Source organism: Volvox carteri, assembly GCF_000143455.1.
Source record: "Volvox carteri f. nagariensis unplaced genomic scaffold VOLCAscaffold_33, whole genome shotgun sequence".
NCBI classification, from domain to species: Eukaryota; Viridiplantae; Chlorophyta; class Chlorophyceae; order Chlamydomonadales; family Volvocaceae; genus Volvox; species Volvox carteri.
Window position 1 is genome coordinate 333283 of NW_003307576.1, and position 22215 is coordinate 355497.

Consider the following 22215-nt stretch of genomic DNA (forward strand, 5'->3'; position numbering starts at 1 on the left):
GTGTACGTTCGCGATTACCTTGAACCGAAGCTTCAAGCTCAAGCAACAAGGACCCACGGCTTTTCTATAAGAATTAGGCATCTCAGTATGCTGATCAGGAACCCACCTGTAACTCTTATAACTAAAAGTTGTTTTTCTTCCAACTTCCGTTGTTTTTCTTTTTTGAATTGCACGCGAGCACGGGTCATCGAGTCGAGTTTCGACTGCCGAAGCAGAAAGATATACCTATAATATTAACCAGGCCTCGGTGCGCCTGACCTGGCTGTTTTCCGGGTTAGGTACGGGCTAAGCACGGCGGCGACCTCGTTTTTTAAAGGCGCACCATTTTGACCGAGGCGCCACCCCTGGCAGCATTGGCCAGTTACCTCTCGGAAGTTTGGGAGGCCATCCCACGTTGCGCAAAGGCGCTTCTTCACCCCTTGAAGCGGACCAAGGAGGACGATAATGGCCCCCCGTGTACCCGCATCAATACCAGTATACCCTCCATGGGCCCCCCACGCTTTTACGGACACCCCCCGGTGTGTGTGTGGAACTTGTAAAATTCTCCGCTGGGCCTTGGCATGGCGGTTCAGCATGGTGGCCGCCATATCCAGCCTTGGCGGCCCAACACCAATTACATATCAGATCTATCTCTCATCCAGCTTTGAAGCCTTCGGCCCCCGGGGCCCTGTGGGCCCCCTCAGGGCTCCAGGTCCGGGCCCCCACGTTACACCTTTGGCGAGTGACGCAACCCCAGAACGTGCGTACGAAACACACACACACACACATGTGATGACCTTCGGGCCTTATGAAACCCATGCTGCCGCCAGTCATACATACACACATAAATGTACACAATCGAGTCCCTAGCCGTAACGGCGTCGTATGCGCAGCGTGCTCAACTGACATGCAAGCAAAGACCAGCGCGGAAAGGTCATCCAGGCGCCGCTGAAGCAAAAATACTTTTGCAGCAGCGCCGAACTGCTGAGCCGATTAATTCCAGCCGCCGAGAGTTTTGTACCCCCAGGCATGCAACCGACGGGAAACGCATTGGCGGCCCATAGTCACTGAAAAACGATTGTGGCAAGAAACACAGCCCCCGACCGAACCCCGGACGCACCAACGGCCGCGTCGTGGAGTCCAACGATGACTCCTACAACAGATCGCAACGTCCGCAGCCCAGGCACAGCTAACCCAGATACACAAAACAGCGACGCACAGAACGGAGGCGAGTGGGGTGGAAAGCACCCGAGTAAACCCCACACGCAACATCGAGAGTTGTCACGCGTCTCCTCCGTCCAATCCATTATCCGTTATTCAAATCTGCATTCCTCCCCCTCTGCATCCTCCTCTCCCTCCTCCTCTTCTCCACCTGCTTCTTCTTCTCCCTCTCCGTCCTCCTCCTAGTACACTACTCAAGGTCAGCTAAGCTTTGGAAACCCGCCAGCTCCGCCCGCAAGTCGGCGTTCTCGGACTTAAGCTGCTGCAGGCCCCCGGTTGCCCCCGCTACCGCCGCCTCCAACTTGGCAATCTTCCCCTGCGCCTCCTGTAGATCGGCAGTCAGGTGGGCTAGCTGCTGCCCCGCAGCCTCTAGCTCCCGGTCCTTGTCTTTCAGCTCCGTGTCGCGCCCCTGGAGCGCCGCGGTCACCTCGGCCAGTTGTTCCTGCGCTGCATCCAGCTTGGAACTCTTGTCCTCCAGCTCCTGGTCCTTCTCCTCAAGCTCCTGTGCGCGGTTTCGGAGCGGGTTGGGGAGGGAGTTTATCGAGGCTGTGTATTATTTAGGTGTGCGAATTTGTGTGTAAGAACGAGGGAGAGGTGTTGTCGCGGGAGTTTTGAATTTTTTGGAATGTTGGGTCAAGTGTGTGTGCAAAAACTGCAAAGTGGCTTTTGCAACCACAGTTTGGAAGCGCACAAGGACGTGGAAGTTTCAGACCGGGGAAGTTTCGCAAAGCGGGACGTTCACGTGGAGAGGTTTACCGGGAACTGAGGAGAACAACCTCAAACTAGACATCTTCTATATTGAAACGTCGTCCTCGACTTTTACTTTGGCTTTGGAGTTCCTCCTAACTGAAGACTGTAAATGCCGAATCCAAAGCGCCTCCCTTGCTGCCTCCCTTACTCCAAAACAGCGCAAGCCATCAATCCCGTACATCCCCGGAACCTCAACATCGGTAACACGCGGCGCTTGGTGGCGGTTCTAGTTAACAGATGCTTGCTGTTAGACTTTCGCGCACTTCTCTGGTTTCTCTTTTGAGCAACTCCTCCAACATTCCTCACTACTCAATTTAAATTTAAAAAACCAACGCACTTGTAGCACTCGTGCCAGTTCCTCTGTCCGAGATGACAACGTGGCGGCCGTGCGTTGCTGCACCGCCTCGACGTCCTCTTTGGCGCGCCGCAGCTCCGCCAACTCCGCAGCCATCCGGGCGTTTTGCGCCTTCAGTTCGAGGTACCGCGCGCGGATCTCCGCGGGGTTGACGCGAGATTTACCGGCGGCGGCGGCGGCGGCACCGCCGGGGACACCGCCAGGGAAACCACCGGCACCTTGGCGATCGTCGGCAACCGCAGGTCCCGCGGTACCTGCGCCCACGCCCGCCTCCACCTTCGCCGCCGTCGTCACCATCATCGTCGTCGTCGTCGCGGTCACAGATCCAAGAGCAGCGAGAGAGCCTGTGGCGGCGCCAAAGCTGTTTCGAAGCTCCAGGGGGACACAGCTGGGATATTCTTGAAGTGCCGCCGCCGCCGCCGTGGAGATGCCCATCTGCGTGGACGCGTCCACAGCAGGTACTAGCCCTGGGCGAACTAACGCCATGTCGTCCCTCTCGTCCATCTTCCGATCCGTCTTTTCGGGATTCGCTGCCACGTCAGCATCCCGACCGCCGGACGCGGCGGCAGCTCCTGAAGCGCCCGACGATACAGCAGCACCCGCTGCTCCGTCCGCTAGCCCTCTTCCTTCCTTGGCGGCAGCGCTGACGACGCTCCGCGACTGTCCCCTTCTCGGTCGGCCACCTATTACCGATCCGGTGCAATCGCCGCCAGTGAGTCCATCTGCTGCTGCTGCTACTTCTGTCGCTCCCCCGTCCCGCCGTTGTCCTTTTCGCACCGAAGGGCGCGTTGCGCCGCCGTTGGGACTCTTGACTGCCGCCGCCGCCGTCGCTACTGCCGCCGCCGCCGCCGCCGTCGCTGGAGCGGCCGGAGCTGAAACGGAATCCGCCCGCTTGGCCACGCCGCCGCCGGGGCGGTCGGGTTTCACCTTGATAGCGTCGGCGTCAGCGGTGTCGGTGGCGACGGTTGACGAGCGGGCGCGCTCCAAGGGCACTGGGGCCGCCGCCGGCGCGTTGTGTGTTGTCCCCGGGGTTGCTGGTGCCGCCGCTGGCGCCGCCGGCCCGTCGACAGCGGCTACAGCAGCGGCCGACGTGCGTTGCCGTTTGTTCGCTGCCTGTGTGGGGTCCCCCCCAGCCGTACGTCTTGCCTGCGAGGCTCGCTTGCCACTCCCAAGAGGTCCTGAGTGTGTACGTATGTATGTACGTACGTATATAAGTATGTATGGCGGCAGCATGGGTACAGAGCGGGGGGATACGGATGGTTATGATGATGATTAGGATGGGGATGACGGTGACACTGAGCAGAAGCAGGAGGCGGCGGTTTTAAAGATAAAAAAGAAGCTAAAAATGTCGGAGAGCGCGCGCAGGGAAGAAGAAAGGCAAGAAGGACAGTACAGAGGAGAGCTGCCGGAAAAAGAATCACCGCAGGATCGATACACGCCTTTTCCCAACACTGCATCATAGCGCTGGTGGTGGCGGTGACGGTTTTATTCAAAGGGAATGACCTTCAGCATCCCTCAGCACCCCCCCTTGTGGTCATTCCATCATCCACACCGCCCACCCACAATCCACATCCTCCCCTTCTCTGGAAATTGTAAAAGTCGGCCTCCTTTTGAATGTTCCTTCTCCTTGAACATTTTTGGTTCATGCATCATCTTTGATATCACCGTCATCATCCATTATCATCATCATCATCATCCATTATCATCATCATCATCATCATCCATTATCATCATCATCATCCATTATCATCATCATCCATTATCATCATCATGAATACAATCTATTTTATTTCTATCATACATTATCATTTGGCTCGCCTCCAGCCGCACTCCAGCCTTCTACATTGCCCTGCCGAGCTACCCAGCCCCGTGCAGTGCCCTTCCACCACCGCATACCGTACACGTACTTACGTCCTTTCTTCGCCGGGATGGTGGCCGAAGCCGGCACGGGCGCCTCCCCCGTCTTGACGATGTAGTGTACGGCAGGCGCCGGCGGCACGTGAAGCTGCGAGCGGCACAAGGGACAGAAGGCGCCACTAAAACGGCGGCTCCACACGTGTATGAACATTTTCGTGTACATCGTTAATTGGGGACCAGGGAGGATCCGCGTCTCCGTTAATATTTTTACTATATTTCGATAAATGTCAATTATTTACATTGATAAAAATAAAAATTTACTTAATCATAATTAATTATTATAATTCCGCGGCGTGAATCCCTGAATGATGACGTCATCACCGCCACGGGCACCTCATACCGCCAACATACTATTACGCCATCATCATCGCCCCCGCCACGTACCTGAGGCAGAGAAGCTACGTCAAGCACGGGCACCCTCCGAAGAACTTGCAGAACCTCCCGCGCCTCGCGCAATAACATCTGGCCCGACGAGGAGTTCGGCAGCGCCGTCAAACCCGCCACCAGCTCGTCCACTGCCGGCCTGGCATACGCAAACGCGCGCGCGATGTGCCGCCGTACGGCACCATGGGCCGGCATTTGCAAGCAGGCTTCACAAAGCACCCGACAGCTCTGCAAAAGCGCTTCCAAGGTGTTGTACGAAGGGCCCTCCAACACAGCCGCCGGCGCTGCCGCCGCGGCGGCAGTAGCAGCTTTGTCCCGCCCGCTAGCCTTGCCCGACGGCGACGCTGCAGCAGTCGTTGTTGTCGTAACTGTCACTGCCGTCTGCGTCAGCGCCGGCGACGACGTCCCCCCTACCCTCCGCAACACCGCCCGTGTACAGGTCTGAATGGCCGTACTTATTAGGCACAGCCCTTGGGAAGTGACGTTAACACCTTCCAAACCAGATCGTCCTGGGGGGGCCGCCGCCGCCGCCGCCGCGGCGGCGGGTAGTGCAGTAGCGGCTGCCGTAGTGGCGGCACCGCTGCCTGTCGTGCCGCTGTTGCCGACGGCACCGGCCGCCGTACCAGCATCGGCCGGCGCCGCTGACGCTGACGCCGCCGGCGCCGCTGTACCGGTGTTCGTGCAGTAGGCTGTGGTAATGTTGGCAGTAGTGGTTGCCGCATCCACTTCCATCATCCCATCCCCCTGGACGGAACCCCCCGGGGACTCCGCCGCCGCCGTTGAAACAGGTGACACAGCCCCAGGGTCCAGCACCGTCACCGCCCCTTCCGGCGACACCGCCTCCTCACCACAAACGCCCACAACCCCAACCGCGTCTACGTCTGGGCGCGCCGGCCGCTGCAACCCACCAGGCGACGCACCGCCGCGGCGGCCGCCGCCGCCAGCCTCTTCGTCTTTAACCGCCGTTGCAGCAGCCGCTGCCGCTGCCGCCGCCGTCGGCAGCGCCGCCGCCGTGACTTTGGCCGCCGCCGCCGCCGCCGCCGCGGCATCAGCGGTGTCTATAGCCGGTCCCGCTGCCACCAGCGCCTTGAGAATGTCATCGCCTTCCGCTACGTCAGTCGAGCCGCTGCGGTACCTGGCCATGTCGAACAAGATGTCGCAAAGGAGTCTCGACGCGGTGGAGGCCACGACGGCGCTTTCGTGGGTGAGCAGCGGCAGCAGGTGTGGCGCACAGGCCGCCTGTAGCGGCCCCACAGTCGCGGCATCTTCTCCGTGATCCTTGAACGTCAGTCCGACGGCGAGGAGCAGCTCAACAAGAAGGCCGGGCGGCATGCTGGAGTCGCCGCAGTGCTGCAGCAGCCGCGGCAACATACCGGACTCGATAACCGTCTCCCACACCTGGTCCGGGCAGTGGCAGTATCATCAGTATTGGCAAGACCGCCGGCAGTATCAGGAGTTGCAGTATTGGCAGTATCTAATCTCGCGTCTCGCCATGAGATATTTTAAAAATCTGCATAGCTATTGGGTTTCTGTAGGGCTCTCCCCTGCCCCACCCGTCGACCCAACCACCCACCCACCCACCTTGTCACTCTCTCTGGACTCATCCAGCACGGTGTTCAGAATGTTTAACGCGGCTTCCGGGATCTGATCTCGATGGCTCTTGGCCTGGATGGTAATCCCAGAAGCATGCACTGCATCGGCTGCAGCTGCTGCTGCGGCGGCGGCGGCCGCAACGGCGGCGGCACTGCTACTGCCCTTCTTCTTCGATCGGTAATACCAGCCACTCTTTTTGGACTGTCGGTTTTAGGGTTTAAGGGTTCGTTTGTACATGGGGGTTGGCGGTTGGTGGTTAAGGACCTACCAGGGGTAAAACTCAACCGTGACCCGGAGGTCAGGATGCGAAGCGCCGGGGGATGAGAAAGTGTACGGCAAAGTACGGCAAAGCTCGGGGGCAGCACGATGCATCTAAAGCTGAGAGTAAAAACCTATATGAATGGATAGAAAAGCTTGATCCAGCCAACTGCCAGATCCAACCAACCACCAGGCCACCATCAACCGCCCATCCTACACTCTAACTAACAAACCGATCGACCTGGGCCTGCCTGCCCAGCTACCCACCGACTTCTTGCTGTCGGGATCTCCCCCAAGCAGTGTGTTGGCGAGTGCGGCAGGAAAGTTTTTGATGGTGACCACGTGCTCGGTCATATCCGTATCCACTTGTACGAGCTCGTTCAGTGTCTGCAGTACACCGCGGACCGGGGGGGAGGAAGAAGAGGGAGGATGGGGCTCGGGACAGGGTTTTAGGGTTTTTTAGGAATCATGATGATGATGACCATAATGTTCATCAATAAAGATCACTTCCCATCCGCTGTCGACCCGCAAAGCTTACGCCAAAACCCCATGGACTGACACACACATACATACATGCATACATACATACATGCATACATACATACATGCATACATACATATACACATACATACATGCATACATACATGCATACATACATATTTACAGCTAAACCAGTCCCCCACACCTGCAAAGCATCCAGCTTCAAGCAGAGTCGACTGGTGGGCCAAAACGACACGTACGCGAGGCTGGCAGGTACGCCGCTGTCGTGTAGCCAGCTTGCCAGACCCGGCGTGTACGGCACCCGTCGGATCAGCTTCAGGCACAGCCTACAAGGCAAGGATGCACGGGCGACGCAAGGAACGGGACGGAACAACTATACACACACAAAAAAGCTGCAAAACATTTGCCGTACCACCATCTGCTGTCCTTGGGATGGAGAGGTGTGGAATTACATAATGCTGAAAAAAGTCAGACACGGAGCAACTGCCTACGTGCCCAACTGCTGTACGGGAGAGATTAGGAGGCTGGGGAGGGTCACGAGTTCAAAAGTTCATCTCGTCATTGTGTTGTACGACATACACACATAGCACACACACATGCACCCAGGCCTTCAAACCAGTGCACCCACCCTTCGTCCCCCACTTCACCTCACACCTCTCCGCAATCCCAGAAGGACACAGCTCGACACGTCCCCTCCCTCCCCCGCTCCCCTCCCTCCCCCCCCTCCCCTCCCTCCCCTCCCTCCCTCCCCTCCCTCCCCCCTCCCCTCCCTCATCCCGAGGTCGCCGCCTTCAAAAACGCCTTTTGGTCAGTCCTGCTTCTGGTACACTCTTGCCCTGGCAGCAGCTTCACTCGTTCGTAATTCGTCTTTCCCCTCCCTTCCCCCCTCCCCTCCCTTCCCCCCTCCCCTCCCTCTCTCCCTTCCCCCCTCCCCCGGCACATACCTGACATACGCGGACACGGCCGCCATGCCACCCTCCGTATTCAGCGACTGCAGCACCCCCATTTCCGACATAGACTTCAGCAACCCAGCCGCCAACGCATCATCCGCCAACTCTGGATGCTCGCCCTTGGCGTCGCACGCAAAGAGCTCGTCCAGGATCTCCAGCGCCACCCGCGTCTCCATGCCATCCGACCGGCCCTCCCGAACCACACGCACGAGCCGCGCAGGTAGCGCCGTCGGCTGCACCACCCCCTGCTGCTGCCCCTGCCGCCTTCGTCTGCTGCCGCCATACGACAGCGCCATTCCGTGCACATCCTCATCACCCTCGCCGCCGCTACCTCCCCCGCCAGCAGCAGCAGCAGCACCGCCGTCGGCGTCCAGCATGTCGATGTCTGAGTGCGTGTCGGCTCCACTGCCGCTGTCAGGCCCCCCCGCCGCCGCCGCCAGGCACGACGTCCCTCTCAGCAGGGCAACAAGGCGCGCGTCCGCAAGACCCGAAGAGATGGTTCGGAACACCGCCTGCAGGAGCTTCTGGAACGTTCGATTGGGCAAGGAGACCTGGGCGACTTGAAGCGGGCCAACAGCAGAAGACGATGGCGAGGAGATGTTTGCCTGCTGCTGCTGGGAGGGCATTCGCGGCTTGGGACTACCCAGTTGTTGTTGTTGTGGTTGTGGTGGTGGTGGCGGTTGGCGGTTGGGGCCGTTGGTGGCAGGGACGCTTGGAAGTAGCGGCAGCCCCGGACAGCCCTCCGGCCACACCAGCACCACCAACTTGTGCATCAGGCCCGCGAGGGACTGCATCAGGTGGTCGAGGATGTAATGGGGAAGGAACCTGAGGGGGGCGGGGGGATGGGGAAGGGAGGGAGAGGGTGAGGGAGAGGGTGAGAGGTCATTCTTCCAGAGGCGAAAAAGGGAGGGGGAAATCCGGAAAAGCACGACGGCAATAATATAATAGCCTGTGAGGTGTCCTAGCCGCCAGGCCCGTAGCAACACACAACAAATGCGGCGTGATTCCAGAGCAACGGGGAGAGAGAGAGAGAGAGAGAGGGTGGGACGAAAAGGAACACGGAGGGAGTTGCAGGACTGACCCATGGGTCCGTCAATGCCGGGGTCCGGGCCATAACTCCAGCCCCGAAGGCAAACGGGAGAGAGGAAGTGCGCTTTTACCAAAAAGCGATACTGGCGGTGGGCTTCTTGAATTAGCTGTCTACCTGCTCATCTGTCAGTCAGTCAGTCAGTCTGTCTGTCTTGTTTATATGTCTGCCTGACTCGCCCGTCACACCACTGCCCACCCTGGCTCACCAGATCCAAGACATAATATGCGGCAGCAGCGCCGGCATAGTGATGGCAACCTTGCCAGAAGTGCCGCCCGCCAGCGCCAGGGCACCTGCCGCCGCCGGCTCCGGAACCTGCGATGCCTGCTGTTGCAGCAGACCGTTGAGCGCGGCGATCTTGCTGGAGCGCAGCTCTGTCACGACACGGCCGTTGGAGCCGTTAAGAAAATTGTACAACGTCTTGTTGGCGTTGATCTTGCTCTCAACCTCAACGCTGGAAGAAGTGATCAGGTCTAGACAAATGTTGACGACGTCGTGTGCGACAAGCTCTTGTTGCAGTTGCGTGTTAGCGTAAAGGCTGAAGCCCCAGAGCGCCTCAATGATCTAAACACAACACAAAAGTTGTACGGCAGGGTTTGGGAGGCGCGGAGTGAAAAATTGGTGTGATTTTAACGGGGAGGATTCTTAGCGAAGGAAAGGGGGATAATGTGTGTTTATTATTTGGAAAGCACGGTGATAAAAGAGAAGAAAAAGGAAATGAAATTGGGCGAAAACAGCAAGGGAAGGGAGAGTGGGGGATAGGAGCCAGGGTTCTACGATTCCATATTCCGACACGGTTGGGACACAAGGCGTGGGGGCCGACGGGGGGTAGGAGGAAGGTAGGAGACGCGCAAGCACAAGGCAGGAGGGCATAGCGGTGACGGATGGCGTGGGCAAGGCTGTGAGCGTCTCCGCCGTTTTGCCAACTTGGAGCACGGCGTTGGAAGTCTCTGTATCGAAGAGACATATTCACCTTGTAGAGCATAGCTTTGATGACTCTGTCGGATACGGGGTTGCGCAGGCTGGTCCGCAGCGTATTAACAAATGCATCCACAACTCCGGACTCCAGAGCGCTGTTGACAATAATCTTCGATTTCTGGCCGCAGCTGGAAAGAAGTGCAAGTGCGGCCACGGCCACCGCGCTGCTGTGGCGTGTCTTGGAACTTGGCGTGACTGGCGGAGAAGACACCGTGAAGCAACGCGCCAACGGGGCCACTAGGTTTGCAATCTTCCGCCAGTCATCCGTAGCGAGACTGTCCGCTCTGATGTTGCCGTCTGCGTCCCTAGCCATGATAGCCGTTTTGACCCTTTCCAGGATATCTCGACACCGATGAATGCTGGTCTGCTCTTGAAGTTGCTTGTAGATACCAGCATCATAGAATTTGAGTTCTTGAGCAACGTCATCAATTAAGCCCAGGGCCTCGTTTAAGGTAGCCATGCCTCGCTTCTGACTTGCTGGTCAGCTGGCCTTCGGAGTCAATTACCTAACAAACTTTTGAATCCATACAGAGACATGCACAGCTGGTATCTGTCCTATGACAGGGCCGCGGCGTAGAAAGTGATATTAGGGAAAGTGGTTTCCTCGCGTTGTGGCTGCTCCTCCGCTCAATGTCCGTAAAATGCTAACGCTTAAGGGCAGTGAGGCTTGTACAATTATTGATTAACAAATCTGGGCCTGCCGATGTGGGAAGGTCCCAGGTATTGATACGGATGGTACCAGAAGTGGTGTCCCTTGCGTACTAATCCCATTCGCGGGCCTCTCTCCGCGCGTCATGACCCTAATAGAATCTCGGTACCTCGAATCAGAGACCGCATTGCCCAGAACGCGATGCCCGCGTAGCTCGTCGCGCTGTGGTCGGCGGCCTCTTCACCTCCCTGTCCTCACAAAAATGCAGGCCAACTCCGTCGGGTCTCCAAGGCATTGCGCTTGGCCACTATTTGTTTCAAAAGTCACTGCAGGGGCTAATCGGTCTGCGCGCAGCATCGGGGGTGATGCATGCTTCCTTGCATAGTGAGCTAGGGGCTCGCTTACAGCTTCGCACTGTGCCAGATCCGCCAAGCTGCGAGTTGTTGAACTTGTGGGTCCGAAAGGAAGACGTTTAAATATTTAACTCCCGTGGCGACGCGGCGCAATTATGGGCGTATGTGTTGGCCGCTCCTGTCGCAAGGCCTCTTCCAGGCATTCTTCTGACTGTTTTCCCTAGCGCGGAAAATGCCAGCGACGTGCGCTGGACCGGAATTAAAAAGGCGCATGTCTCAGCGCGCATCAAACCGAAATTCCATGTAAATGCCCAGTACGCGCGCATTATTGCCTTGCTGTGCTCCACAAGCGAGGTCCTTGCCAGATCCAGCAGCTTCCATCGCAGGGCTCAGATCATTCACCACAAGAAAAAAGACCGCTTTCCAAGGACTTCGATTGATGCACGAACGCTAAACTGTCAAACATACGAAAAACAAAGGAGGAAAGCGGACTTCATGCACCTGCTCTTCGTCTGGGTATCGCTAATCCTCATATACTTTTCCAGCGTAGGGACTGCCTTCCCCGGGGCGAAGGTGAACCCCTTCCAGGATACCCCTTCCTTGGGGGAGGACCGTCCGCTGCGCGAGATACTGAAAGACGACTATGACTGTGGCAATAAATGAAGGCCAAAGCGAAGTCTTAACTAATGATGTGCTTCGCTTCTGACCTGTGCTGCCAGTCAGAGGCGAAGCGCGGTAGCCCGGATAGGGGTTCGTGGAATGTGAGGATAAGATGAAATAAAAATAAAGCTCCGGTCTAGACGACCTAGACGATCTAGACGATCTGGACGATCTAGACGCCGAAGAACGAACAGAACGAAACTCAGAAAGCCGCCATACCCCAGGGGTCCACGACGGACAGCGACGCACGGCCTGGCTTGGTATGCAACTCTGCATATTGCCTTGTCGTGTAGCGAGGACCGGGCGCCTGGTTGACTTGCTAAGACCCAGAGCTAAGAGCTCCTGCTGGCATTTTGGACGTCCGTCCTCCGAAGCGATTCCCTTCTTTAGAGCGACTCCTAAAGCTTTTCGTTCGGATCCTCATGTGGCGCATAAGGCCAACCGATGTTGAAGGGCCACCAAAGGAGCCGCCGGGTAATAAAAGACCATCAGGAAATGTAGTACGTGGTCACGGGCTACCAGACCGGACTGAATGGCCTGCTGCCTGCTGGACTCGGTTCTGCTCGTCATTCGACCAGATCGTACGCATCGCGATCCGAAGCGGACTCCTTTACTTCAGTAGAGTTCCCAGGACGCGAGGCGGACACGCCTCGAGTGGTTACACACAAGGCAGGCATATCACTTGTTAAAAAGCATGGGGGGCGTCCGGGCGTCCTCCGCCAATACCAGTTTCGTTAGTCGGTTCGGGAAAACAGCTTCCTTTTTCCACTAGACATCTCACAATTACCGTCTTACTGTGTGTGGTTAGAAATCTACGGGCTTAGCTTGAGGGGCGACGTGAAGCTCGCAAAAGAACAAAAAACAAGTAAGCAGACCGATTGGCAAGGTTTGCACACCTCCGTCCGGGACGTAAACAGCCTGATGGACAGCCGGAGTCACTTCACACCGCAGTTGTTCATGGATTGTGTGCGCACAGCACCAATCGGTGATCTCTTAGGGTCTTCAGCAGTAACCTCATTACACACATTCCTTTTCACTACCTGCGAACCAAGCGTTGGGGAAAACGAGGAGTGGGATGCAAAGCTAATGCACATATGGGTTATGAAAGGGCGACACAGTCGTCTTCTTGTTCGCAATTACAGTTACAGTGTCCACAAAAGTGCGGAGGGCTCCGTCAAAGAAGGGGAACCCGTGGAGCAAGTGTTTGGCACATACCGATGGAGTCTGTCACAGCCAGGGGCCGGGAATGGCCTTCCTCAGCACATACAGCACATATCCACGCTCGCGATTTGGCCCGGGATGCGGCCAACCCATTTTCCCCACGAGCGTATCCATCTCGGCTGTCAGTTTATGGACTTCTGTACAGTGTACAGTCAGGAGCTGGGAGATTGTTTTGCTGGGCTTGGCTGCGCAAAGACCCGTTGTGGCTGAGGGAAGCATCCGGCCCGCGGCTAATTCCTCCTGAGTGATGCGTTTCCAGGAACTGCTGCCAACGAGCCAACGACGCCTTCCTATCCTATGGCTATGGTAATGTCTTTTGATGTTATCGTGCAGGACGAGGCGAACGGGCGAACTCTTGGGCTGTGCATTGAATGGACGTATACTCGGTCGGACCTCGGGATGCGGTGCAGCGCGGCTTGAAGCGGAATGCACGGGATGATTTGTTCGGATAACTCGGATCCGTTGTAACAAGATCCATTCAAGACCCATTCAAGATACGGTAGGACGGGAATGAATGGACCTGGGTGGATGGATTGGGACAAGAAGAGGAACCCAAAGTTTGGGGTTTGGGGATTAATCCTAGCCATGCTGTTCCCTGAGGATCCCGTCACACCACAGCATACGCTGAAAAACCCTTCAGCTGTAAACCCCGTGTGAGTTTCGGAGAAAGGCAAACAGATGGAAACAGATCCCTGTGCAGCAAGTATGTCACAAATGGCGACCTTTATTTATCTCTCTCGGGGTTAAGGCAAAAGCAGATGGGCGAGCAACTGCGAAGGCATGAAAACTCAGACACAGATTTCCGGAAAAATCCCCTCGGAGCAAAGCGTCTTCCGCCTTCAAGCCATGATGCAAGTCTCAAGCGCGGGACGTCTGAGAGCATCGTATGACAGTATGGTGTGGTCACGTCCTTGTCCTGAGCATCGCTACTGAAGCCCTGACCTGTACTGACGGTTTGGCAGAAATCCGTAACTCTAAAAGGCTGAAGCCTTTTAGAAAGAAGGGTTTGCGAACTGAGTAATCACGTGGCTTTGAACGGTTTTATGAAGGGGGACAGGGGCGGATAGTCAATGGCCGCCTGGCAGAGGTGGGGCCCTTGGTACAAGTGAAGGGAGTTGAAAGGTGACCCTGCAGCCTCCAACCTTTCCCTTGAAAAGATTCACAGAGGCACCTGGGTTGTTTTATGAGATGGCCATAAGGTTTTGCTTAGCATAAAGGATGTAGGAATGGGATTTTTTCCAACTGTCCAACAGCACGTGTACGACCATATAGTGTCGTAAAGTTGACAAGCGATTTGGGATGTGTAGCATATGTGGCTTGTTGTTGCTTCTACTACCACTGCCTTAAACAGTTGCTATCAAGGATGTCGGGTGCATTGCGTGGGCTTGGCTTTCAAGCCTTGCGGCTGAATCTTCAGTTAGCACAGCGTTCGCAGCAGCCATTGCGCAAGAGCTTTGCTGACTATGCCAAGCCGAAAGTGGATACAAGCTTGGACCATGTCTTCGGCGATAGCAGCAACAAACTCACTTACAACGTATGCATTAAGCGGCCAAACACCAGACGATTGATTTAGCACATGCGATATGGCAAGATAAATACAATTCTTTTTGTTCCACTTCATAATGCGCAGTTCGAGCCTATGCCAATGGGCTCTCTCTTCTTCCGGACGCTGGTGCTTACGGGCGTGTTCTTGTTCCCTGTTTGGTTCATGGTATATGATGAGTACAAGTACACCAGCTTTATGGAGAAGTAAGTATACGGCATTCCATCTTCCCCTGATGCAGATGGCCTTCGCGCACTTCAGTCCTTGCGTTGTCCGTGGATCACAGGCTAGCTGCTGCTAAGGCGAAGAAGGAAGCATAAAACAGCGGTCGCTATCAGGCGTTATTCGACGTCTCCGGAAGACTCGCTGGATATGAGCACGCCAGTGACGCGTCCATCCTTCTCCAGTGTATACAGCGCAGCCATCGAAGCCTCCACCATACGGCCTGCAGTGTTGGGTAAAGGGGCGGTCTGGCGAAATAGCTGGCCACCATGAGGACGCAGGGGTGGGGAAAGTCATAGGGGTGGCCTGGGGGAAAGTAACTGGCCCTCGCCGCTACGAGCGTGTCCCAACCTGGGACGTGGTACAGGGCACAACTTTAAACGTCAGGGTTCCGGCAGCGAGTTGCGTCACAAGCCGCTCTGTACTGGTTTCCATGGCAGCTGGTACTCAGTGGCGTCAACCGAACACCTGCCCTGCGCATGCGTGCTTCCCTTTGTGTCCCCTGTCGTCGTTTTGTATCAAGCTTATCTGCTTATGTCACGTACTCGGTTACTGCAGAGTGCAGTTTATTGTAATGTGTAGAGTGTTATTCCTGGTTCGCGCGTGACGGGCAGCGGGGAATCGCGTCTGTGTGTGCATGTGCGCGTGCGTGTGCGTGTGCGCTGGCTTGCGTTGCACAAATCATGGCGCACCTGCGAAGAGGAAGGGCGTCTTCCTGTGCGGCCAGGTGACCTGGTCGCTTGTCAGCGCCAGGAATTCCTCCCAGGTTGGGAGCTTCTTGTTTGTCGCCTCGCCCTGCCGAATCTTCTCCAGTACTTCCCGGTAGATGAACGCTGCGAAGCCTGAAGGGTCACAGCACAGGGTCTCAAGACGGGGAATCATGACGGCGTTATAGCCTTGTGCAGGTGGCGCGGCGTGGCAGCGGGGGTATATGCGTGTGTGACCGCAGAAGGCGATCCATGGAGGAACCCCTTTGGCAGCTCCGTGCTTCTCCTCTTTGTTTGTTTAATGAAACGACGTTTTTTTTGGCGATTCGTTGATTGGAAAGATGAAAGAAGGTAGATGTGTCATTGGTCATTAGGGCTAAACGAGGTAGCCAAGCTTTTTTAGCTTAGGAAGACGTGAGGAAGGGTAGAGAGGGGTTTCTTCTTTTATGTGCAGAGCAACGGGCATGATGTTGCAGAGACCCACGTATGTGTGTACATACAACACATGTCTTTTGTCTGAATGCAGAACGGGGCGCGTGTTTTCATCGGCTCACACGTGACACATGACGGCCAAAGTACGAGTCAGCTTGCAGGAATCAACATTAAGGGAAATATTGAAACATCTCGGATTTGATCCAGTAAGCTTCATTTGGCAGAAGAGAGACTGCATGAAAAATGACACTACAACCTGTCCGGACCGCAAGTGTGTACAACACCCATCGGATAAGCCCTTGACCCCTCGGCGTGTATTGGGCGTTTTGCAGGCACGGGGAACGCAACCCACGACCATGTAACACACAAACACTTATCGGATAGCGCACTTTTTCAATGAGGGGGCTGCGTCGGCTAGGTTGGAGCCCTGGCCTGATGATCTGGACGGACCGTCGTCCTTAACACCCCCGCAGAAACCCTTCCTACGCTACTTTGTCACTATGTGAGCGAAGCGGCAAGGGCTGGGTGTGAACCAATCCCTTTTCCAGGGATCAAATCAATCAAAAAGCAGACCTGCACCGCAACGGCAAAGAATATTAAGAAAACGCAACGCCGAGGTGGTATATCCACGGATATCGGGTCCTGACAGTCACCGCGTCAGCTCTTTAACCCCACCCCTCCATCGACAGAGCTCCACAACATGGCGCTATGCCGGCATAGCGCGTTTCGACATGCCCTCCTCGTGACCCGGTCTCTGCTGTGGTCCCCACCACGTTTCGGCAGTCCTAACAGTGTTTTGCAGCACACGCACACACCTGATTTCGTGGGGAACTCGCCGACCAGCTTGTAGTCAAAGATCTCGGCTCGCTGGCCAAAGTACCAAGCATTGCCAGGCTGCCGGAGCGGAGGCGAAATACAGGAGGGTGAGACGGAGGGTGTGAGTCTCCTCAGACCCCACTTAGAGGGGTGATTGATCAGCTCACGGCCAACACTGAGCACATCGTTCTGACGTCCTCCTCGCAGCTCAATTCAACAGTCTATTCGGTAAATTACCCGAAATCCAACAAATCCGCTATATGTGTGTACATCTTACTGACTGCACGTGGAATGCCACTACTTGATGGGCCCACAGCGTTTGAACGTAAGGAGGGCAAACTGGATGGCCAGAATTGAGACCTTGGGTTCATTCAAGCGGCGCAACAACAGTAGTACGTCCCGTCCAGTCCAAAACCCCCGGACTTTGCAGTGCCGCCTTCAGCGCCTTACCGGCCTGAGCATTTCTTCCTTCCTTGTAATTGTCCGATTCTCTGCTTACCCAGCCCTCCTCCTCCCAGAGAGGACGAGGAACCTATGCCGGCGGCTCTCGCTGCGCTTGATAACAAAGCCGGCGACCACCACATCGTTTTTCAGCACATTGTGTTTCTGTTGTCACCGTGACGCCTGGCCTCAACTGGACTTGGATCATCTACACATTATCTATCATCTCTTACCAGCCACCTACCTCGTCCATATCCGCCAGCTCCGAAACACCCTGCGGCCACCATCGGGTCCGGGGCTCACTGTACTACACACCGCCACAGCCACCGGGCCGCGAAACCGTCGGGGGTTTGTCTAAAATGATGTGACAAGTTGCAAGGCAAGCAGCGCACTCAGCGGCGGAAGCATCAAGTGGCAGAGTGACAGCAGCACCCGCTGTGCCACAGCAGCAATGGCAGCAGCAGCGGCAGCCGCCGCCGCCGCCGCCGCGGCCGCCATCGCCATCGCCGCTGCTGATTCCAGCTGTGCGTTGGCGCCACCAAACCGATTAAGGTGAGGTAGAGTGTAAGACGCGGCACTGGTCGCCTATGGGGCCCACGCAAGCCAGGCCGCCCCATGCCCTATCCATCACCCGTGGGTAAAACCCTGAAACCCGCCACCTGACCACAGCTTCCCCACGTCTCCTCCCCACGTCTCCTCCCCACGTCTCCTCTCCTCCCCACGTCTCCTCCCCACGTCTCCTCTCCTCCCCACGTCTCCTCCCCACGTCTCCTCCCCACGTCTCCTCCCCACATCCCAAGGGTAGCCGAGCTGACTAGCTAACTGAGTTGGCGTGCCCAGCTGGTTAATGTGCCCAACAAGCACATCATCACTCAGTTGCCCGTCGGGCTTTAGCCAGCATGGCTACATGCAGATACGCAGCAAGGACCCAACCAACATCCTTTACCTTTGACAGTTTCGACACCGATTCCACAGGAACGCGGATGAGGGCCGCCACCTTGTCTAGCTGCGCGCCCTGTTGCGGCGGGAGAAGAGGACGGGGAGGGGGCCGAAAGGAGAGGTGGAGAGGAAGCTTGAATCGAGGCAAAGCCCAGTGAGATTAGGGTTATCCAGTGGGTTAGGGGATTTGGGTATGACAGTGAAAAAAGGAGAACCATACGTGAGCAAGACGCGTACAGAATGGGATAAGTGCAAGGGAAAAAAGTGACAAGGAAATCTGGTTGGGACACGAGCCGGACATCGTAGAGGGCAGCTGACCAATGGGGCGATGGGAAATAGGCGGAGGGCAAAATACGTCGTGGGGAAAGGGCACGGGGAGGTGAGAGGAAGATAAGGGAATGTGGGGTGGGAAGTGGCAACGCGAAATGCCGGTGAGGCAGGACGCTGGGGACGTGCAGGATGAAGGATGTGGCGCACCTCAAGCTCTGACGGTCGGAGAACCGTTCGAGGGTCGATGGCGTAGACTGTAGGAGGTGAACATTGGAAACATTGGGGACCAGAGGAGGAAAAGCAGGAGGGGGAAGGAGTGGGCAGAATGCGGGAGTGGGGGGAAAGGTCCGCTTGCGAGTTGGACGAGCTCGGCAACGCAAGGTGGTGTTGCGGACCTTCTGCATGGGCATCGCCTTTATATAAGCCTAGCATTTGAAGAGAATCAGACAGGTTCCATAATCCGGCAAAGCCGGCGGGTGTCGCTCTGCTTATGCTACGCACTGCTTGACATAACATTTCTCGAGTACGTTGCAAACGGTTTCAGGGAAAGGAACGATGCAGATTAATAGAATATCGCAAGGAAGATAAACAATTCTATTTCGTTTTCTGTGCTGTGAACTAGCATGGGGGAATAATCAGAACTTCCTGTGCACGACGACCCCAGGGCCTGACCTTTTAATAAGGATAAAATACCAGCTCCAAGCCTTCAGCTATGCACCGCAACACAACGGTGATAATAAGAAATGCTTACCTGCAGCAACCGCGTTCTTCTTCGCCGGGTCGATACACGACGACGGAGGTCTATTTCAGCAAGCGCACAAATGAATGCTGGTAGCAATGCAACGCAGATCAACCAAATTACGCTTAAAGTGACACCACTGACACCGGAGAATATTAAGCCTTTCGGTCAGGTGCAACACTCATGGCGTGCTCGGCATTCGTTTTGGCCGTGTGCTATATCTTAGCCGCCATCATGGCACCTGCAGATCATCTCCAGCTCTGAGGATGGCAAGCTTTTCGATCAGGATGACGCACAGCTGGTATTGAACCAGGGGACACCCAGGTGGGGACGCATGTCCCAACATCTCGCCCTGCACCGCACAGCCTTTGCACACACGGCAAAAAATTCTGGCTCTTCTGGGAGCTACTCTTCTCGTATTCGTACTTCTCCTCGTAAACTCATCCTTAGGGAAACCACGTTAATGTCCTCCACGTCTGTACCTGCTACTGCGGCAGGGAGATCGAAGATGCAAAAGCCCAAACTGACACAGCGCACAGTTCGCTTGCGGCCAACGCCAAGGCGCTTCCCTCGCAATCCCGTCAATTTATACTATTATTAAATCCTAGGACTCTCCGCAACTCACTGTTGCCCACCGGCCCCGTGTCAATCCGCACAGGTTCTACATCATGCGCCTCCCCGCCCGGGGACTTCGCTTCCATCGCATCACCTACCATGGCAGAGTGACGCAGTGCTTAGGGGGCCTTACGCCGCCGCATTCCTGGTACGGCAACGGAACCACTGCATCGCCGCGCGCATGCACCGCGTCTTGCTGCGCTCCCTTTCGGGCCCTGCGCTGCCTGTCGGATTTTTGGATGTTGCACCTGTACCCGCCACCCGCATCCCGATACCCGATTAGGTGTGCCATACATATCCCGTACGGTGCCCTCCCGGCGAAGTGACCCAAACAGTTCGAACCGCTTACCCCAATATCAAAGACATCCAATCTATCTACCCGCTTTAACGTTACACCTTTTAAATTCCCGACATGCAGGTATATGGCCCTTGCAGCTCCCTCGGGCAGCTTGGAGCGATACCCACAACCCGAAGATATTCGTGTGTTTCGAATCCCCTTTGGCAGCTTTATCAAGTTAGAAGTCGGCACCTGGCATGCAGGTGAGATACCCTTGAGTTGGCAGGGTAGGGTAGGGCTGGGTGGATTAGGGCAGGGTAGGGTAGGGCTGGGTGGATTAGGGCAGGGTAGGGTAGGGCTGGGTGGATTAGGGCAGGGTAGGGTAGGTAGGGCTGGGTGGATTAGGGCAGGGTAGGGTAGGGCTGGGTGGATTAGGGCAGGGTAGGGTAGGGCTGGGTGGATTAGGGCAGGGTAGGGTAGGGCTGGGTGGATTAGGGCAGGGTAGGGTAGGGCTGGGTGGATTAGGGCAGGGTAGGGTAGGGCTGGGTGGATTAGGGCAGGGTAGGGTAGGGCTGGGTGGATTAGGGCAGGGTAGGGTAGGGCTGGGTACGATAGGTTAGGGTACACGGGGGAATATGGGTGGGTTGCGGCAAGTACGGGGCATGGCAAGTGACAACCCCGTGCCGTACACGGTTTCGGAGAACTAACAAAGAAGGAAATGGGCGCTGAGCTCGCGGTGGTCGGCTGGCTCTGCAGGTCCCTTGTTTTCGGAGCCCGGCGCCATGGACTTCTACAACCTTGAGCTCGCGGATACGAACGTTACGGACCATAACACACATGACTACCGGCGGCACAGCAATACGGAGTTCATCGTGGAGGATGATCACCTGCCGACCGCATCCTCGGCCTAGATTCAGGAGGGGGACGCCAAGGCAGAGAAGACCTTCACATGGTTAAGACCGACCGCTTAGCTGGGCCTGTCTTAATCAGCGCAGCGCTAGGGCGGCGTTGGCGGCGGCTGCGATGCAGGGAGTTGCTTTGGGTGGCGGTGCTGTTGGAAGACAGTGTGAGGCCTCTGGCCTGGGTGTTCATGGGAGTTATTGTGGCACGGGGCAGATTGGCGGTCGTGTGAACAGTAAGGAGAACCCTCGCCAGCAGGGTTGGAGAGGTGTCCACCTTGCGAGATATGGTTAAGGGAGAAGTAGTTGAGCTATGAGCTATCCAAACATGGTTGTCGAGGAGCGTTACGTAGCTGCACCGGGCCGTTAATGCAAGACTGTGTTGGGGCGTTGATTGGGTGACGGTGTCTCTTTTTGAAAGGTGGGCTACGTGCTGCCGCTTGAAGGTAAGGCTGCCCTGCGACGTACTGCACGACAGGCCCCGGGGTCAGGCGCAGTTTTTAGGGTGCGCGGGCGGTGGTGGCATGTCCCATTGCGTGTGAAAAAGCTGGGTTTGGCTTGCCTTCCAGAGGGTTTACAAAGTCAATATGTGGTTTAGTGGTATGTGGTAAATGCTGAGAGGCCCGTTCCTGTTTCGGGAAATCCGTCGGGATCTGCGGGAAGGCTGATGAGGCGGGTGTCGAAAAAATCTGCATCTGTCGCTCTGTCCGTGCTCCTATGTAAGTGCGTTTTTGCTCATGCAGGTGCCAGATGCCAGGGTATTCGATACACCAAAGTAACTGTAAGCCCATCATCATCATCATCATCATCATCATCAGTCAATTCACTTACAGTGCTATTATTATGAGATATGATCATGATGGTTTTTATGTTCCCTTGTGTACACCATTCTTCCGTTGGGCTCGCATGTTACGGTACATCATGCACGGCCCGCCGCTCACTTAGTCGCCGCCATCAAGCACTCTTGCCATCAAGCACACAAAATGGCCGTTTCTATGCACAGAAGCATACAGGAAAATGTTCTTCATCATATTCGTGTGCTGCCTGCTGCCCTCGCGCCAAAATGGGTACAGCGTGTCCTGCACGAAATTACTCGTCGTTAGATGGTGGACATCGCTTGTTCACCTCACCCTCAAAAACACTTCCCTTTCAACTATTTAATGTACATAAAGAAATGACAAGAAACGTGGTTGGGTGGACACAATGCGCCACTCCTGTGCCACGAAAATAGCATTTTGTTCCGACAGACTAACCCCTTAATCCCCAGCAACACGGAGCTGGCTGGAGCCGGTTGGTTATCAGCCTTGTGCCGGGCGCGCGCGGTGCCTAGGGAGGGGTAAACTCCTATAGCACCACCCGCGTCACCATAAATGCATAAAACTCGCCTCACAAACAATACCTGCCACTGGGTGCCCGCCCGACCCAGTTTAGACGTTTATCTATTGCGTCAAACTTGGT

The 22215-nt window shown here is 56.1% G+C and overlaps 3 protein-coding genes across 3 annotated transcripts; 1 reads left to right on the forward strand and 2 right to left on the reverse strand.

The window, feature by feature from the left end:
* Positions 1–1390: 1390 nt before the first annotated feature.
* VOLCADRAFT_93679 (uncharacterized protein) lies at positions 1391–10434 on the reverse strand (the record flags this gene model as incomplete). Its single annotated transcript, XM_002952977.1, has 10 exons — positions 1391–1702; positions 2288–3297; positions 4217–4310; positions 4607–6004; positions 6188–6400; positions 6725–6844; positions 7144–7285; positions 7904–8734; positions 9205–9560; positions 9970–10434. 10 exons carry the CDS (start codon positions 10432–10434, stop codon positions 1391–1393), a joined length of 4941 nt encoding a protein of 1646 aa, XP_002953023.1.
* A 3938-nt stretch (positions 10435–14372) lies between these two features.
* VOLCADRAFT_121124 (uncharacterized protein) lies at positions 14373–18767 on the reverse strand. The gene is made up of 7 exons (XM_002952978.1): positions 18623–18767; positions 18435–18481; positions 17965–18033; positions 17263–17292; positions 16577–16655; positions 15315–15464; positions 14373–14845 (listed from the first exon to the last, which is right to left on the reverse strand). Exons 1-7 carry the CDS (start codon positions 18741–18743, stop codon positions 14742–14744), a joined length of 600 nt encoding a protein of 199 aa, XP_002953024.1. The 5' UTR covers positions 18744–18767; the 3' UTR covers positions 14373–14741.
* Positions 18768–18957: 190 nt separating this feature from the next.
* On the forward strand, positions 18958–21555 carry VOLCADRAFT_105745 (uncharacterized protein). Its single transcript, XM_002952886.1, has 5 exons — positions 18958–19138; positions 19214–19290; positions 19625–19729; positions 20000–20121; positions 20615–21555. The coding sequence occupies exons 1-5, from the start codon at positions 18971–18973 to the stop codon at positions 20767–20769; spliced, it is 627 nt and encodes a 208-aa protein (XP_002952932.1). The 5' UTR covers positions 18958–18970; the 3' UTR covers positions 20770–21555.
* Positions 21556–22215: the final 660 nt, after the last annotated feature.